Here is a 19590-nt window from a genome sequence, read left to right as displayed (position 1 = left end):
GGCTGGCAAAGGCCCTGGCTGAAAGGCTGAGTGGGGGTCTGTTCAGCCGGCCTCTTCCCACGTTGGGGGTGAGCAAGCCTGGTGCTGGAGCCCTGGCTTTCCCAGTACCACTCAGGAAAGTCCCTGGGGAGCCAGCCTTTCTTTCCTGAGGCCAGGAACATGGCCAGCCCTAGGCCAGGACTGGGAGACAGTAAGATGTAGCTCTCTGCCCAGGGAGCCCACGACTCGCAGGCACACCTGGAGAGCTCCAAGACAAGGCAGAAGGTGCTCAGGACCCTGAGAGGGGGCTGTCATCTGGGGGATAGGGGCAGAGGCAGTGTCTCAGCTGACCCTGGAGGAACAGGTGGCAGGAAGAGCATGCCAGGGAGGGGCTGAGCATGAGCCAAGGCACAGAGCGGAGACACAGGGCAGAAAAGGCAGGGGATGGCCCATGAGGACACAGGGACATACCAGGGCTCCAGGCACCTGCCTGGAGCCCTCACTGGGGATTTGGATCCTCCCTTGCGGGCAGGCACTGTGCTAATGTCCCCCTGGCTGGGGGCTTTTTGAGGACAGGAGCGCTGCCTTATGCACCCTTGCCTGGCCCCTGCCTGCACAGTGGGGCTGCCTGTCTGAGGTGCCTCCCTCACAAGTCCAAGTCTAAGGACCTGTGTGCTAAGTAAACCAGCTTACTGCTGTAGCCTCTAGGAGCAGCCAGGAGGGGGCGCTGGGGCCCTGCAGGACCAAGGGAGGGGTAGGCAGGTCTAGGGGAGAGGACACCCCTCTGGAGTCCTGCCTCCCTCAGCGGTGAACCTGTTCTCCCTGAGAAGAGGCCTGGCTTGGTGTGAGTCACGTGGGATTCCCCACGACTCAAAAGCCCGATACACTGCTGAGACTCCCAGCTCTTGGGTATCTACAGAAGTGTGAAGAAACAAACAGAACAACAACAAAAAAAGCGCACGGGAAGAAACATACAAATAAAAGAACAATAAAAAAAAGTGTACAGGAGCTAAAAACCCCCAGCTCCTGCCGCTTCTCCTCCCCGAGGCGTTTCCAAGCTCCATCCTCCCGAGGGCTGTGCAGCTAAGGGTGCAGTACCGTGCACAGGCCCAGGAAGCCTGGGTTCTGTGTTTTCAGGGGGTGGGGGAAGGCGCTGTAGTCTTCTGTAGTGTGATTTTCATCCGGAAGTCTATCCATCACCTCTGGCTCTTGGGAGCCTGAGGCAGCTGTGCATGCTTACAGGATGGTGCAGAAGATGCTGCGGTTGTTGTGGTAGCTGCCTTCCACGCGTGCCGTGATCCTGGTTGCCATGGCTGTGACCTTCTGCCCTCCGGGGACTGCAGAGGGACCTCTGAGGGGATGATCAAGGTGAGGCCGAGCTGGTGGGTTTACCAGGTGCCATGTGTCAGACCTGCAGGTGCAACCTGAGAGTCAGGAACTGCAAGGCCTGGGGCTTGTGCTAAAGGTCCATGCTGCCAGGCCTTTGCTGCAGATCACTGGGCTGACTGCTGACATGGTGCAGGGCTGGCCTCCCCAGCCACTGAGGGGTACATGTGGTGAGGGACCAGTACTGCATGCCAGCTCTGCCCTGCCTTCATTAGTGGACCTCCACTCTCCCCTCTTTAAATACGAATAAGAATCTGGCTAGGGCCCAGTGTGATAGCTTAGTTGCTAAATCCTTGCCTTGCATGTACCAGGATCCCATATGGTCTGTTCATGTCCTGGCTGCTCCATTTCCCATCCAGCTCCCAGCTTATGGCCTGGGAAAGCAGGAGAGGATGGACCAAAGCTGTGGGACCCTGTACCTGCATGGGAGACCCAGAACAAGCTCCTGGTTCCTAGCTTCGGACTGGCTGGCCATTGTGGCCACTTGGGGAATGAACTAGCAGATAAAGGATCTTTCTGTCCCTTCTCTGTAAATCTGCCCTTCCAATTAAAAATATCTTTATAGTTTAAAAAAATGTGCAAAGGCAGATCAGATTTACAGAGAGAAGTCTTCCATCTGCTGGCTCTCCAAGTGGCTGCAACAGCTGGAGCTAAGCTAATCAGGAACCAGGAACTTCTTCTAGGTTTCCCACACAGGTGCAGGGTCCCAACGCTTTGGGCTGTCCTCTACTACATTCCTAGACCACAAGCAGAAAGCTGGATAGGAAGTGGAGCAGTTGGGACAGGAACCAGCACCAATATGGGATTCTAGCACAGGCAGGGTGAGGATTTAACTTAGCGTGCTGTATACACAAAACACCAATTTAAATACTTAAGCCACCATCTGCTGCCACTAGGATGCTTTAGCAGGAAGCTGGGTTGGAAGCTGAGTACCTAGCTGTGACAACTTAAAACCATGTGCCCACTCCCACAGCACTCATTTGGAAAGCTGAACCTGGCAGAATAAGCAGGATAGAGTGGGCTAGGTGGCAGCCTATGGGCAAGAGCACCAGGCAGGAGTCTGCTGTGATGGCAAACAAAGGTGGGTGGGGTTGTCGGCATCCTCTTCACACCAGCCAATCAACAGGATAATTCAGTTCATGGGTCATGGTGAGGGGCACTGAGACTTGAATCAGGCTGGCAGAGGTTGAAAAGGAGAAAGCAAATCCAAGAATTCTGCAAAAGCAGAATCAAGAGGACCTGGTAGCTGAGTGAGCTTAGGTGCCAGTGAAAGAGGTGGTAGGGCTCTATGGCCAAGGGATAGGGATGCCATCCAGTGGGGAACATGGGTGGAAAAAAAGGGCTCTGGGAGTGATTACTGGGAACACTGAGGCAGAGGTACTAACACGAGTGCAGCAGGAAGAGCAAGGGCCTTACTTTATCCTAAATTGGTGGCAATAGTTATAACTACTCTAGTAATAGTAGCAAGTACATTTTACTGAGACTGAGGGTAAGTAAGTTACCCCAAGTTAGCCAGCCAGCACTTGGCAAACATGAAAACTAAATATTCTGATCCTTAAGAAGTTTGTTCCCTCCTGGGAAGTCAGGCGGGTCCTCAGCCAGGTCTTTCCCTGGACAGAGCCCAAAGTGGGCAAGACTGCCAGGAGTGAGGCAGCCCTGAGAACTCGGCCTGAGACTGACTGCCCCTGTGACCTGTATGGTGCTAGGAGACTGATTCAGGCAGTCCTGGGCACTTACTTTTTCTTGAAGACCAGGAACTTGTTGTTCTGCATGATGCACTCTCGGTTGTTTGCAATCTGCTGAAAGATGGTCTTGCTGCTCTTGCCCTGAAAGATGATGTTGTCCTGCACCAGGGCCTTGGAGCGGCCCCGCACTGCGATGCCGTAGGCTCGGAATGAATGGATCCGGTTCTTTATCACCTGGGAGAGGAAGCCAGAACCTGTCTTACCTCAGGGGCTCAGGCTGGTGGAGAGTCAGGCATTTATATTATAAACTATAAAACTGAGGGGATAAGAATATGCAACGCAGGGGGACCAACACTGTGCCACAGCAGGTAAAGTTACCACCTGTGAAGCTGGCTTCCACATGGGCACCAGTTCAAGTCCTGACTGCTTTACTTCCAATCGAGCTCCCTGCTGAAGCCCTGGGAAAGCAGTGGAAGATGGCCCAAGTGCTTGGACTCCTGCACCCACATGAGGGTCTTGGATGAACTGCCTGGGTTCTGGTTTTGGCCTGACTTTGCAGCCATTTGAGAAGTAAATGGTGGATGAAGATCTCTCTCTCTTTCCCTCTCTGTAACTCTTTCAAATAATAAACACATTTTTTTTTGAAAAAGGAAGAACATGCTGGGTAGGTCAGCCTGGAGCCATTGGAGCTTAAGGAAAGGTGTCCAGACCAGCATGGGGGAACCAGGGAAGTTTCTGGGAGGAGGTCATGGTTAGCTGAAGGAGTTCATCAAGTGCAGAGCAATGGAGAGTGATGGCAGGAAGCAGCCACTTGAAAGGGCTGGCAGAGAGGAAGGCGGTGCCAAAGCCAGGCCTGCTGAAACGCAATGGAGGCAACAGCACAGCCCTCGCTCCTGTCCCCACAGTGTTCAGGTGTGAGGTCAGGTACTCTGTTCCTTGCCCAAGTTTCTGACTCGTGATGCTGAAAAAAGCCTCTGGGGTCGCAGCTGTGCACGTGCAGGGCCAATCTGCTTGGCAAAGCGGTGAAAGAGCAGGGGCAGTTCTGCATAAGGAGCTCAGAGTTCACAGTGCTGAGAGTGAGGCAGACAGGTGGAGGGATGGACACAGAGCATGGCAGAAAGCACTCAATGGGGCGCAGGCACCCCAATCCTGGGAAGACCTGTGGGACTCCGGCAGAAGATGGGGAAGGGGGTCCCCACACACACGGAAGAGTGGGCAGAGGCCCCACTGGAGGCTCACTCTCCTCGGGAAACACCCTCTAGCTGCCAGGCCCCAGGTAGAAGGAGAGCTGATGCAGTTCGGACCCTTACCTGAGACTAGCAAGGTGCCTTGGGAGGCCTCCCACACCATGCACATAGGAGGTGACACCCTTCCCCTCGGCTGCCGGTAGGCGAATTCTACGTACTAGCCAGGGCCCAGCTCCCACGTCTTCTCCCATGGGAAGCCCCACAGGCAGAAGGGCAGGTGTCCCCTGTAGTGCTGAGTGCTTGCGGGTCTACTCTTGGCTGTGCAGTGGTGGTACCACACACACACACACACGCACGTGCATGCACACCCTCACCTTGGTGTCAGACCTGGGCAGCAGCTGCAGCCCGCTGCCCCGGTTACCAATGATATCGTTTTCGATGACGACAGTGCTGTCACCCTTGGTGATGATGCCATGACCTCTGTTGTCATAGATGCCATTGCCCCGGAGTTCCACCTTGCACTGGGCCTCAACCTTGACCCCACTCTGGCGGTTGCAGGAGATGCTGTTGTTGGCCACACGGGTGAGCTGGATGCTCTGGGCTACAGTGATGCCTCGGTCCCCGTTGGCATGGATTACATTGGCAGTGATGTGCAGGGCTTCGTTGCTCTGGACGTGGAGTCCCGAAGCTGTGGGCAGAGGGGATGGGGAGCAGGGAGAGGAAGAGGGGGCCCCCAGTCAGTTCAGTCAGGAAAGCCTTCCTTGAAGCACACGCCGACATCTGAGCCCTGAGTGTGTACCTTCCAAGTTGGTGGCCAATAGCAGGGGACAGCCAGGAGCAGAAGGGGAGAGGACCCCAGGGGCTCAGAGTCCTGGGGTCTTTCAACACTATCACCCCTGCTCTGCAGCCCCCATGATGGGAGCTGCCCACTCCCCCCAGAGATGGTACCAGTTCTACCTGCCAGAGGGCAGACCTGTTTTGTCTCCTTCCCATTACTGAGCTAGAGTCTGTCTCCATGCCACTGCAGGAAATTGTCATTGTAAGTGACACTCTGTAATTTCTATTATGAAGAGAAGCCATGTGTGCGCACAAGAAGACACAAGGTCTGGAGAGGAGAAACAGCGGTTGGGGTTGTGTGTGCTTAGACACAGTGTGTGCACAGGAGATGGTACAGTCAGCAGGACTGGAGTGTGGACTTGCAAGGAAAGCAGGATGGCCAGAGCGGGGTGGGGTGCAGGCCTCTGCAGCAACTGCGGCTGTGCAGCTCACTCCCTGAGGATGTGAGGAGCCAGGGAAGGGTCTTGAGCGGGGCACTCACCTCCGTTATGATTAATACTGTTGGACTCCACAAGAGCCACAGTGACGGGCTGGCGCAGCGGGTCATCATCCTTCTCCAGCTCCGTGTCCCAGAGGATGGCATCTCCGTCCTCATTGAAGTTCTCCTGGGCTCCGTGGCCTCCCGGGAACTCTCTGGAGCCATCCTTTTGGCTAAACACCTCCACCCCATACAGACCATTGTAGCTGATGTGGTTGCTTGTGATGTGAGGCAGGCTAGACGACATCATCCACACGCCACAGCCCTTGTTAGCTGGGACAGTGAAAGAGTGTGTCACTGACACACTCAGTGAGGCAGCACCCAGTATCTCCACAACAGGCACTGGCCTGGGAGACAGTAGCCCTGTCTGGTTGATGGTCATGGCTCTGGACATAAGCTTCTCCTCCATGCAACAGGGGGATAAGATAGGGTCAGCCCACAGGGGGAGGTGGAGCTCCAACAACTGTCAAAGCCACACCTGAGGTCAGAGCCTCACAAGCCTGTGCAGCCAAGCAGGCACTAACCCCTCCCCGCACATGAGGCAGCTTTCCCTGAATTCCAACCTGACCCCTTCCAAGCCATGACCCTAACCAGGTCACCAGACCTCTCTGTGCCCTTTTCCTGGCCTTTCAGACAGGGCTAAGAGCTACCTTCAAGTTGAAGGCAGGTTGAGAACTGCGTGTGAAAACACAGACAGGTGCTCTGAATAAGTGTCACAGGGTGCCATCCAGAAGGATAGAAGCCTCCCGAAGTAATAGGGTGAAAATAGCCTTCAGGGGTTTTCTGGTATATGAAGGTATAATAAAGCTCAGGGAAAATGGAATTAAAAAAATAAATCTTGGGACCCAGTGGTTAAATCCTCGCCTTGCAGGTGCTAGAATCCCACCCACATGGGAGCGAGCTCTTGGCCCAGCTGCTCCACTTCCCTTCCAGTTCCCTGAGAGGATGATCCAAGGCCTTGGGACCCTGCACTTGCATGGGAGACCCAGAAGAAGATCCTGGTTCCTGGCTTCAGATTGGCTCATCTCTGGCTATTGTGCAGCCACTTAGGGAGTAAACCAGCACATGGAAGATCTTTCTCTGTGTCTCTGCTTCTTTCTGTGGATTTGCCTTTCTAATAGAAACAAAGAAATCTTTAAAAAAGGTTTTCTGGTGCAAAAAAAAAAATCTGAAATACATGCATAGTTGTTTTTTTTATATAGTGTGTGTTTTCCAAGAACTTTTGGAAGTCGTCTCATGTTTTTAGTTCTCTGGATCACAGGGAGGGATTCAGGGGCATAGGGTCAGAGCCTGAGGCAGCCTGTCCTTGCCATGATCCCAGACCCTGCCTGTTTGCTGTTCTCAGCTCTGTTGAACCTTGGAGTCAGATGGATTACAAGGGTGAATGCCTGTGTGACCGTGACCTTGCGAGGAGCTCCCTGAGGTCCCAGGAAGTCAGTGACTCTCACTGAGCTGCCCGCCCCTCTCCTGGGGAGTGCCCACTCACCATAGATGGTGTTTCCTTCTATCAGGCCCTTGCCCTCATCCCCCACGACCACGCCATCTGAGTAGCCTAAGCAGATGAGGTTGCTCCTGAGCACGGGGATGCCTCCACGGCGGATGTCCACGCCACCCCACTTGTTCTCACGGATGACATTTTCTGTAGAGAGAGAGGCAGAGAAGGGGTCAACAGACAAGATGAGGTGTGAACAGGTAGGAGGAAGGCCAGGCCAGTGGTGACTACCACGCAGTGTGCCTGTGTCTGTGGCCTGACAGCCTCTCACTCCCTGAGGGCCACTGTCCTCAGGGGCCCACAGCACTGGTGTTCAGAAACCACCTGGCTCCTGAGCCCCGAGAGGCAGAGTCCAGTCCTCCATCATGCACTGGCGCAGATGCTAGCCTGCCTGCCTTGGCGTCAGCCCTGTGCCTTGGCAATTCTGTGCTCTTCTCCCCTCTCCTGAGAGCCACCAGCCTGCAAGAGTGGGCCAGAGACAAGAGTGGTCCTGGACATTGCTACGCCAGGCTGTGCAGGCTTCCTGAGAACCCTTGAGACTGCCTTTTAATGCTGCTGCACCCCAGCCCTCCCATCCCATAAGCACTGGCCACTATGGATGTGCTCAGTGAGTGTCTGAGCAAGGCTGGACATGGGGTTTACAGATTCTCTCACACCCAAGGTTGAGGCTCCACCAATGGACCAGACAGACTTGATTCTGAGTCTGAAGAATCTCAGCATTGAAACAGAGGCAGTGGGCAAGACAGATTAATAAGCTGAGGAAGATGAGTGAGGGAGTCCATGTGCATGGGAGGTCAGAGGAGACGTCCCCTAGGATGTGACCCTTAAGCTGATGAGCAAGCATAGGCAAAGCAGAAGTGTGGCATTCAGCCAGGTGGTGTGGCATCAATGCTTCTGAGCTGTTGCAAATGCCATCAGTTCTGGGCCTGGTAAAGGGTGGAAACTGGCCCTATGCATGGTCCTCTTACCAGCATCCTCAAGGACCAGCCCAGAGGTAGGAGAACGAGAACAGAGTCTGTGGGGAGAAGGGGCAGGGTGAGACCCTTGGGTGACACTGGCCTGCCCACAGGCTGCCTTGGCTGGCAGAGGCCCCACTCCCCGCCCACCCTGTACCTGTGATGAGGCCTTTGCCATTCTCGTTCACTGCTATGCCTGCAGCACGGCCCTTGAAGATGTGGTTCCCACTGAAACAGACAAGGACAGGAGGAAGAGTTGAGCCCAGGGTGCCAGTTTAAGGCGACCGCCGCCTTCTATGGGCCTCCCTAAGGCCGAGGCCACAGATACATACCTAAAGCGCTGCCCAAAGACTTACAAGCCAGGCATTCAGAAATTTGTCATCACCTCTGGGTCATGGTGACCAAAAGTAAACACACACTATGCTATCAAAACACATGAGAGCCAGTTTTCTGTGGTTCCTCTTGCTGCTTTTATAAAGTAGGCTTAATATTTATTTATTTCCATCTACTTCATGAAATGGGAGGGAGAGGAGAAGAAAGAAGAATGGAGGGAGGGAGACAGAAAGAGACCGTCCATTCTCCGGTTCACTCCCCAAATGCTCACAGCATCCAGGTGTGGAGCAGGCTGAAGCCAGGAAGGAGCTGGGACTCCATCCAGGTCTTCCCTGTTCGAGGCAGTCTCTAGTACCTGAGTCACCTGCCTCTCGGATGCCTTAATGAAAGGAGAGTACCTGGGACTCAGACCAGCACTCCAACACCAGATGTGGGCATTCCTAGCAGCAGCTTAACCCACTAGGTGACATTTGACCCTAAGCCCAAGTTTTACTTGATGCTTTCACAGTGCCCAAGTCACAGGGACGTCTCTGTGCCACAGACCTTCCAGGAGGCTGTGTTAAGCTCGCTGAAGAGGGATGGGCTTGGGGAGGAATTAGACTCTGCCTGTATTGGAGGTACAGGCTCCCGTTTGTAGTCTACAGTCACTGCTTCCCTTACCTTCTGTTTACACTTAGAAGCAGAATAGCAGATTATGAAAGGGGGGTTTAAAATGCTGCCAAATTACCTGTGAAATCTTATGGGGAAGATGTGTAGCATGTGCCAGTTCTGAGACGCACACTACCCTCACTGCCACATGAAGGTGGAGTGGGCAGTGAGTTCTTCACAACAGTGCTGTGGGGCTTCAGTGTGTTAGTTCAGTTGCCCTTTGTGATGCCAGCACCTGTTACTGGGCTGTCTGGGATCAAGTTCTGCCTCTGCTTCTGACTCAGTTCCTTGCTAATGCATTTGGTAAGGCAGTGGAAAATGGCCAAGCGCTTGGGTCTTTGCATCCACATAGAAGACTCAGGTGAAGTTCTTGACTCCTGGCTCCAGCCTGGCCCAGACCTGGCTATTGTAGCCATTTGGGAAGTAACCCAGTGGACACAACTCCCTTTCTGCCTTCCAGATAAGTGAACAAATAAATAAATACATCTTACAAACAACAATGGCCACTGAGCATATTGAAAGGACACACATTTCTTTCCAGTCTGCCACAGGGGACTGTTTGCTGACCTGGAACCCCCTGGGCTCTGTACCTTTGCTCACATGGCCTGCCTTCCTAGAAATGACCACCTACCCCCACTCAGCTCTGTGGGATTCCAAGTTCCACCCATGGATTGAAGAGTGACTCCAATGCTACCTCCTAAATAAAGCCTTTCCAGATCCACCCAGTCAGAAGGATGCTTTCCCTCTCCTGGGAGCATCGGGATGGCGCCTGCCTGTCTGTTCCATCCTCTAATGGAATAGTAAGTACAGGATCTTAATACTGCTGCTGCCCTTCCAGTTCTGCCTCCCATCACCAACTTGTCACAGCATGCTTTCATTCTGAGGCCAGATGGAGCCCCAGGAGCTGAGCTTTGCAGGGCATCCCAGCAGGTAACCAGCAGTTGGCTGTCACTGTCCAGACCAGGGAAGGTTCCCACAGAGGCTCTTCACAGACCCGGTCCTTGTCTGTGACCCCTTGGGTCTGCTGAATGGAATGCTGACACATGGCCAACAGACATGAGCACCAAGGCAGCTGTGTCAAGTGTTTCTCTGCTTGCAGGAATACAGCTGTTTCGGTGAAAAATGATGTTTTTCACACAGAGGAAAGACAGGGAGTGGGGAAACAGAGGTGACAGAATAGAGAAGGGACCACTGCCAAACGAGATAGCCTGGGGAGTTTCCCAGGCCAAGGCCACATGTCAACCACCAGCTGCATGGCAGAAACACAGCAAGGGGAGGGTCTGGCAGAGGATGGCGAGCAGCACATACCTCACAACTGGATTTCCGTGGTACAGGATATAAATGCCGGCCTCCTTATTTGAAAAGATCCGATTACTCCGGATGATGCCTTTCCCATTGCCAAGGACGACAATGCCAGAGCGAAGGCCATGGTGGATCTGGTTACACTGCAAGTAAAAGTGCAATGTCACAGAACACACATCAGATGTGCCAGAGAGCCACAGGTTGTTCAGCCACTGACCTCATGGCTGCCGGGCGCAAGGATGAACAGAATGGAGAGAAGCCTGTCACTGGAGGACCCTGGCCATGACTGAGGGGATACACCTGCCCCAACCCTGCCCTAACCCTGCCCTTCCCACACAGGTGCACATGGAGACAACGTGAAGATGGGAGTTTTCGTGCCTAGCCTCTTGGGATGGGCTATTCAGGCACCTGCTGCCCAGAGTTTCTGCACTTCATCTGTAAGGCAGTCTGCTCAAGGTTTCTGGCCTTCTAATGTCATTTGTGGGCCTTACAAAAAGACCAACATAAAAATCAGCCTTGCTATAGATTTACTGAATTTCAAGCCCTGCCTGTGGTTGCCTTGGCAAGGCAAATGATTTCACAGGTCTTCTATGGTCCACAGACTGGATGTTCCTCACCCTTGCTCTACATTACCCGAACACACGCCATCTAGCCAGGCCCCATCCCCCAGGTTCCCAGAGCCCACTCCAGTACGACACAAAGTTGGCAGAGGATAGTCCAAGATGGGGACATATCCAGAGGGAGCCACTGGTTTCTGGTCACTTCTCAAACTGGAAGGGCCAGCAGGAGGATGCAGCTGTTTGGGGCTTAGTTGTCCTACAGGGCAGAAGGTCACAGAGGGTATAGAATTAGAGAAGACCCCAAAACAATTTCTAATACTTCTTCATGTAAACGGGAACAGTCCAGATTTATGTTATTCATTTGTGGCAAAACAACATCTAAAACCTAGTTTTCTGTCTCCTGGTCCAGGGAATGGCACACCCCTTCACAAGGCCAGACTGCAGTGTGCTCCTCCATCCCCAAGCTCTGCCTGCTCAGCTGGCCTGCTCCCATTCGTCCCTCTGTCCAGGGAGGGCAGATTCCTTTCTTGGCAACAGGGACAAGTTTCTCAGGCCAAGGCCACATGTCAACATGGCAGAAACACAGCAAGGGGAGGATCTGGCAGAGGATGGCGAATGGGTGTGTCTTTAACTATGGTTGGGGATTCTCCTTTCTCTGCATTTCCACGGCAGACTAGATTTAAAAAGAATGAAGAACAGCAACTCCAGGACAGACTAGCTGGAATCAAAGCCCAGCTCAGTAACTTGTTCTGTGACTCCAGGCAAGGTCCTTCTCCTCTTCCCTGCTTTGACATCTTTACCTACAAAATGGGGCTAATGGTCCTACTTCAGAGGCTGTTATGTAAGGGTGAGACAATACTTCAGTATCTACGATGGGCAGGGGAGTGTAGCTGGCATTCCATGCACATTCTGTGTTAAGGGTGTTGATTGTTTTTCTAAGCTCGTATAATGTCTGTCATGGTTCCCAGTTGCTAGGAAATCTATCTCTCCGGAAAAGCAGGAGTGGACAATAGGCTGGTCTCTCATGACATTGCTCAGATATTCTAGGATTTGAAGCAGTTTTTCACACTCAATAGGCAAAGCTCACAATGCCTGTGAATAGGAATTTTAGAACCAAACGTCCTAAATGCTCTCTTCACAGAAAAGGGTAAACTAACTTGCTAGGTTGTTTTTGTTTCTGGATTTGGACTTAAGTATCTTTTTAAGGTGGACAAACTCAAAGCCAACCACAGCACGGAGGCTGGAGAAAGACCCTTTCAGCACACGGAGAAAGCAGGAGACACAGGGCAGTGGCCACTTCACACCAATCCAGAGGGCAGCACTCCCCATGATGAGGTCAGCAAAGCGGGGGACCTACCAGGATGAGGGGGTTGGACCTCTTGCGGATGTCCACGCCGGCTTCACCATTGTGTGAGATGTTGTTGGCTGCGATCAAGCCGCCGCCCTCCAGGCGCAGAAAGATGCCTGAGGCGAGGCAGCGGTGAATGCAGTTCCTCAGCATCACGATCTGTGCGGAGAGTAGAAGCCAGAGGCATCTGTCACAAAGACCAGTGCAGAAACCACTGAGGAAGTACCGTGTCCTCTCCTTCCCACCTGGCCTGTCCCTTCATGCAGAAAGAACACCCAGCTCCTCCCCATACCAGCTTCTGGGACACCTCAAGCTCTGTGCCCTGCCTGACTCTGCCCTGCAGGCTTGCTACCAGTTGCACATTGGTTCTGTACTAAAACCTGGATCCAAGCTAGGTACAGGTCCCTGGCAGAACTCACAAGCAGCATCTCCAGAAGGTGGACAGCAAGCACACTTGCACAAGAAGGGATTTAGTGGTAGTCAGTTGCAGGCACTGAGTTGCACAGTGCCTTCCCCAGGGCTCTGCAGACACATAGCTACCTTCCATGGACTCCAGTTCCAGGGCCAGCACTGCCACCTGCACCTTCACTAAAATGCACCTGCCTGAGCAAGCACTGAGCACCTCCCCCACCTGTGGACCAAACACAGTTTGTTTACCCTTACTCTATGTTATCTGGGGTGGAAAAGCCACTGGGGCTTCAAACCACAGACAATTAGAAATATGGGCACAGAAGCCTCCTTCAAACAAGGCAATATAACCAAGCACACCCCCCCCCCTTATCAAGACAACATGCTTCTAACTCCACGCAGCCATCTGCACCTGCAGCTTTTGTATCCACAGATTCAACCAATCACAGACAGAAAGTACTTGCCTGTGCTAGACATGGACATTGTCCCCCTTGGCATTACTGCTTCAACAACACAGTGTATGAAGCAATTATTTATATAAATTATATAGTATTAGGTGTAAGTAATCTCGAGAGGATTTAAAGTATAGTATAGGATACGCATAGGCTATGTGCAAACACAACAGCACGTTATATGCCAGGACTTGCACATCCACAGATTTTTTTTTGTCTTCAGTTCCCTGAAACCAATGCCCTGCAGATGCTGGGGGACTGAACACTTTGCATTTGGTAAGTATACCAAAAACCTGGGATATGTTTATAATGTTTTAAATAATGGTATATTTTCTCTCACACACACATACTCTACTAGGATAAACTGTGTATTACTAATAAATGACAAACCTGCATTAGGATAAAATTCTGGGAACCGTAAAGGAAAACAAAAGCGCAATCTCAAGGTCTCAGACCTGCTAACGGTGGAGAAAGCTGGAAAAACACTATTCCCACACTTACAGTGTGAAAGCAGAAGCCATCATATGCAACTACAACCTTCCTGGAACCCATCCCAGAGTTGACCTGAAATCCATAGAGGGACAGACGCTCTCAGGGAAACACAGAGGGAGCATGCGCTGGCTGAACAGATGTGGGTGCCACATCTGCAGTGAGAAGAGCCCCACTGACATGGTGGGTCATCTGTGATGGGTGTAAAAGCACGGGAGCTGGGGAAGCACCTGCCCAGCAAGGAGGGAGGACAGAGACTTGTTGGCTTGTGGAAAAGGTCTGGCAGTCCCCCTGAGAAAGGCAGTAGATCTCTATGGGATTCTTCTCCCCTAAGCTGCCTAAAGAATAAGTATAAAGCAGCTGTGGCGAAGGCAGCAGAGCCTGCAGCCCCCAAGGACATGGTACGTCTCAGGCCCACATCATCAGAGCTCCCCAGAGTCAGGGAGTAGGTGGAGGCAGGACCACTGACAAGCCCCACTCATAAGACTCATGCACACCTTCCCTGCTTTGACTAAGGACCAGGACACCAGACACCCTGTCGCCAGGCCCCCGGCTTTAAGTGCAGAGAAATAAGTCATGGGGCAGGAAGGAACAGCAAAGGCAGGACCCTCTGTGGGGCAGGTGAAAGGGCAGGACAAAGGTCAAAAATCAAAAATCACAGCACAATGTTGGTGAAACCTGGAGCCTGCAGGACACTGAAGGTGACATTCTCACCAGCCCCATTCCAGACTGTGCTGACCCCGAGGCCTGACAAGGAGCAAGTCTGTCCATTTCCAACTGTGAATATCATTTATATCCTAGACTCTATTGTCCTATACAAGATGTCTGCCTCCCAGCTAAAAAAAAAAAAAAATCCCAACACATAAAGAAGAGAAGACATCATAGGAGCCCAAGCAATCAGGCTCCTTCTGCCAGCCTCAGCCCACTGGGGATACCCTACAGAGTACAGATAGGTACCTGGACCGGGGCCCTGAACCTTAGCACCTCTATCCACAGCTTTCTCTACCATGTTTTTTTTAAAGCTTTATTTTCAAATTTTCGTTGGAAAGGCAGATATACAAAGAGAAGGAGAAACAGAAAGAAAGATTCTCCAACCACTGACCCACCCCCCAAGTAGCCGCATCAGTTGGTGCTGAGCCAAATCAGAGCCAGGAGTCTCCTCTGTGTCTTCCACATGGGTGCAGGGTCCCAAGGCCTTGGGCTGTCCTCGACTGCTTTCCCAGGCCACGAGCAGGGAGCTGGATGGGAAGTGGAGTAGCCGGAACATTAACTAGCACCCATATGGAATCCCAACAGAGGCAAGGTGAGGATTTAGCCAAAAGGCTTTTATGCCAGGCCTCCCTCCACCATTAAAGCCATGTAGCCAATTACTGTTCCTGAGGTTAGGTGCTCATAAAATACTATGAACATTTTTTTTTATCTAAAATCAGAATACCAGTTTTCCACTGGGAATTTCTGGCTGCATGACTCCTGTCAGAAGCCCCCAGTAGCAGCTGTCTGAGAGGGTGCCACTCCAGCCGTCTGTGCACCTTTTCATCTATGCTTGTCAGTGACACCACCTGCCACCTGCTCAGTGACAGATCCCAAGCTTGCAGGTGAAGGTACAGCTTGCCAAGACCCCTGACTCCACAACAATGATGCCTCTGCTAGAGGTCCCAGGAGCTCTGATTCAACATGCCCAGAACAGAACACCAAAATGTTTCTCTCCACAGCTCCCACTTTCCCCCATTCCTGCCACTGCCTCATCCACACAGGCCAGAATCGAGGCTTCCCTGGGCTGCCCTGTGCCCTCCTCTCCATCTCTGGACATAATTATCCACTGCTCCTTAGGGGCTCCCTTGCCTCTAGCCTTGCCTCCCTCAATCCTCTCCCTGCAAAGCCAACAGAACGAGCTTTTGAAAGGTCAGCAACCTTGCTGTTGTGGATACACCGCACTGCATAGGTCAGGTTCCGGAAGACGTTGCCCTCCATCTTGGCTCGGCCGTAGGAGCAGACGAAGACACCTCCCTTCCCCTCGTGGAAGAGGCACTTGCGGATGAGGCAGCCCTGCACGGAGCTGGCCAGTGCCATGGCCTCCTTGTCCTTCTGCAGCTCCTGATGCAGGGAGTTCAGCACCAGGCAGCTGGGCAGCTGGATGGATGCTCCCATCAGCGGGGGGCCCAGAAAGGAGCCCCCCAGCACGGGGCGTGGGCCCTGTACCTCGTAGGAGAGTCTATACATGAGCTGGTCGTCGTCCTCATCCTCGCCACTGGGACTCATGCCTCCATCGCTGCTATCTGGGGTCTGGACCACCCTTTCCCCATCATCGCCTCCCTCTGTCTCCTTGGAACCACGTTTGGGGGAGCCGGAGGCTGGGCTGGTGGGGCTCTGGCTGCCCTCAATAACAATGTCACAGGTCTTTGGGCTCCAAGCCTGGTCCCGACTCTCCAGGTCCACAGACATTAAGAAGTCAGAGTCCTTTGTGGGCAGGAAACTGGGAGAGGACTTAATGAGTCCAAGGAGGTACTTGTAGGCCCAGTTCTTATCTGCACAGGGGTGACCCTCCACAGTCACAGAGTTGTTTTCACTGCCTACAAATTCACAGTTTTCCAGGACACAAAGAGGTACATTGTGCAGAAAGACATGGGTGTTTTTGAAGCTGCAAAATTTTACTTGGCAGCTACCTGGGCCATGCACCTGAACGTGCCCATTCTCAAAGTTGCAGTTGTCAAACTGTACGTGACCAGATGTTGTCTGTGGAAAGAGAAGCAGAAAAAGGCTGTAAGACAGATGAGTTTTGTTTTGCTGGTCGGCACTCCAGCTGCTAGCTGGAAGGCTGGAGCATCTGCTGATCACCTCCCCTTGCTACCAGTGCATGGGTGTCAGTGTCAGCTGGCCCCAGGAGTTACTGGGGAGCCACTCTCCATCAGAGCGAGGAGCCTGGAGCTATCCTCTTCCATCTTTCTGATCCCAAGGGCAGGGGACAGGCATGGGCGATGGCAAAAGTTCATATACTGTGGCCTGTGGACTCACATCTTAGATAAATTTCCCTGATGCCTGTGCAATGCTTAGTGAGACTTCCACCCTTGTTTCTGCTCCTGGTGAAAATGGGAAGGAGGATGCAGACACAGGAGAATCAGCACCTAGTAATACAGGAGGAGAGGCAGGCAAGGGTTTCGCTAAGGCTGATCAAAAAAGGGACAGGAACCACCTGGGATCTGAGCCCAACTTTACCCAGCCTTCTGAAAGATGAGATAGCCCAGCTCAGTGTCTGGGTCATATGAGAAAGGTCTCCAGTCATTTGGTGTTCCTTCTACTGCATCCTCTCTGGAGTCTGCCCTGTGTGTCCTCTGCTGGTGCCGCAGAGGGTGTTTGAGTGGTATGCCAGAGCTGGGTCTCTGAACTTAGGGCATAGGCAGACAGAAGCCTGGCTGCTGGCATAGGAGAGCACAGGCCAAGAGGGGCTGAGATAGGCAGTGGGGGAGGCTTGGTCACAGGCCAGTCTGTGTAGCAGCTGTGGGGACACATCAAAGACAGCAGCGATGTTGCTATGGAGGAGGCAAGATATTCTACTGAGGACAGGAGGGAATGGACTGTGGCTAAGAGCATGGGCTCTGGGAGCTGACCGCACTGGAAAGCTTCCAGCCCCGCCTCGGACAAACACCTTCACCTCTTCAAGCCCCTGTTTCCTTGTCTGCAGCATGCAGCTTACTGACTAACCAAATGGTGCCCAGCACCAAGTTGGCACTGGTGAGAATTCAGCTGCTACTGCCTCGGTCAGGTACACAGGAGCAGAGGGTCCCCAGGAGGCTGAGGTTGGGGTAGAGGTTTAATCCCACAGTGGAATCCACCTGAGTGCCTTTGTGCTCCTGGCCAGACTGACCAGCAGCCCGGTGAGCTGCTCTATATTCCAGGAGAACTATTTCTGGACTGCACACAAACTTCACACAGAACACAGCAGTATCTCAGGATCCCATTTAGTAATACCGACACTGTTACTCCTTCAGTCACCTTTTACTTGTTTTTGGGTGGGGGGGCAGAGAGCACAATAGAGAAAAGGAGTTGCCCTGCTCTGTTGGTTCACTCCTCAAATGCCCTCGTGGTCCCTCTGCCTCCCACTGCTGAATCTGGGAGACAGGAACCCAAATCCAGGTCCCCTGCACTGTGAAGGAATCCAGCTATGTGACTCATCACTGCTGCTTCTCAGAGCCTGCCCAGGGGAAAGACAGATGCTGGAGTGGGTGGGGCTTGAATGCAGGCACTCTGTTGTGAGTGTCCTAACCCCTAGGCTAAATGCCCACCTTTAGTTATCCTTTAAACCCTAGCTGGAGGCAGGGAGGAGATAGCCGCTGAACAGTACCTACCTGGCATATGTTGAGTGTAGCACAAACAACTGGTGGCCTAGTGACCATTGCAAACCTGAGGATTATGTGGCTATGGGTTGTGACAATGGCAATATAATTCTTCCCGATCTAACTATTTTGTACCTAATTTCCAGGTACATGATCAAAGTAGTACCATCAGTTTTCAGGCACTGTATAAGCTGTCGTGTGTTCTGCCAGGAACTGCCACTCCCTTGACATGCACTTTGCTTTGCACACATCTTCTGCTCTGTGCTCATGGAAGGTGGTTGTTGGATTATTTCTGAACCCTTTCTTCAGTCACCTGAGACATGGCTAGCCCTGGTAAAGGTCTGGCCTTGCTTGACCTTACATAGGCCTCTCCCTTGGGTCCCTTCCTGGGCATGCTGCCCAAACCATAGACACACTCTCCTTCCTGTCACCATGCACAGGATCCTGGCCCTTGGCTCTCCCACCTAACTGTTCCACCGCAGTTCCATTTGGTTCAGTTGAGAAGGCAAGAGCTTGGAAGCAATCCTGAACCCAAGCCCAAGCCTCCTTTTTAAATGCAGGTGTGCAAGGAAACAAGCAGAAGTTTGATCGTGATGTCTGTACTTGTCAACTGCTCTAGATCCCAGAGGTGTGCATGTAGAGGGACAGCCAACAGACTCTATTCCAACCACAAGAGGATTACAAACCTTCTGGAAAGGGGCCCAGCCCCTGGGAGCAGGACTGCAAAGGCCACCTGTCTGGTGCACTCACCTTATACATGATGGGTGAGAACCAGGCCGGCATGAAGACAAGGTTGCACAGGTGTGTGGTCGAGCAGTGCTGCTCAATGCTGGCCAGGAGGACCACCTCACCCAACTTCCCCCGGCCCACAATCTCCACAGGCACCTTGAGAGCGATTTCACCTGGCTCCTCGTACACCCCCGGGAACAGCATGATTCGGTCATACAGGCCGGCCATGGCCAAGGCACTTCCCAGGCTATCAAACTCATGGCCTGGCCCAACGCTCAGTGTGCGGCGCTCCTTCCTCCGGCGGAAGAGGGAGAAGCAGACAGATGATTCCAGATCCAGGGCATTCTTGGTCCAGGTCTTAGAGGCCAGGTAATGCTGCTTGAAGGCCTCCCTCCAAGACTCAGGCTCCACATGTGGTTGGTTGGGCCAGTTGGGGTGGCGGCACTCAGTGCAGCCCAGGCACAGCTGCCGCCAGCGGGTACTGTCAAGGCTGAGGATCAGTTTGTACCACGCCCTGCACACCAGGCTGCAGCGGCCTAGCTCAGGAAGGTGCAGGTAGGCTAGGATCACGCGCCACAGCTCCAGGGGAAGGTCGCCAGCTTCCATGGTCACCTGGGAGATGGATACATAACAAAACAAAGTTATTATTTTTATTATTTATTTATTTATTTTGGTCACTGTTTCTGTTCTCAAAATACCTCCTTGCCATCTCCTGATCCAAGGGGTGAATAAGCAAATGGGCCCCGCCAGAGGACTCTGACCCCTCCCTCAGAATCCTGCCCTGGGAATTTTTTTTTAAAGATTTATTTATTTTTATTAGAAAGTCAGATATACAGAGAGGAGGAGAGACAGAGAGGAAGATCTTCTGTTCAACGGTTCACTCCCCAAGCAGCCGCAATGGCTAGAGCTGAGCCTATCCAAAGCCAGGAGCCAGGAGCTTCTTCCAGGTCTCACACATAGGCGCAGGGTTCCAAAGCTTTGGGCTGTCCT

General features: G+C 52.7%; 1 protein-coding gene across 2 annotated transcripts; it reads right to left on the bottom strand.

Annotated features, from left to right (window-relative positions):
- Positions 1 to 1175: 1175 nt before the first annotated feature.
- On the bottom strand, positions 1176 to 19209 carry FBXO10 (F-box protein 10). Of its 2 annotated transcripts, XM_004580972.2 has the most exons (10): positions 18622 to 19209; positions 15452 to 16273; positions 12201 to 12350; positions 10290 to 10426; positions 8158 to 8228; positions 7039 to 7191; positions 5556 to 5825; positions 4612 to 4925; positions 3103 to 3284; positions 1176 to 1390 (listed from the first exon to the last, which is right to left on the bottom strand). In XM_004580972.2, the coding sequence occupies exons 1-10, from the start codon at positions 19204 to 19206 to the stop codon at positions 1216 to 1218; spliced, it is 2859 nt and encodes a 952-aa protein (XP_004581029.2). In that variant the 5' UTR covers positions 19207 to 19209; the 3' UTR covers positions 1176 to 1215. The 2 variants fall into 2 exon arrangements, with proteins under 2 accessions (XP_004581029.2, XP_058528225.1); XM_058672242.1 differs by lacking the exon at positions 5556 to 5825.
- Positions 19210 to 19590: the final 381 nt, after the last annotated feature.

This window comes from Ochotona princeps, chromosome 14, assembly GCF_030435755.1.
Source record: "Ochotona princeps isolate mOchPri1 chromosome 14, mOchPri1.hap1, whole genome shotgun sequence".
Taxonomy (NCBI): Eukaryota; Metazoa; Chordata; class Mammalia; order Lagomorpha; family Ochotonidae; genus Ochotona; species Ochotona princeps.
This window is presented reverse-complemented; position numbering and strand designations above follow the sequence as displayed.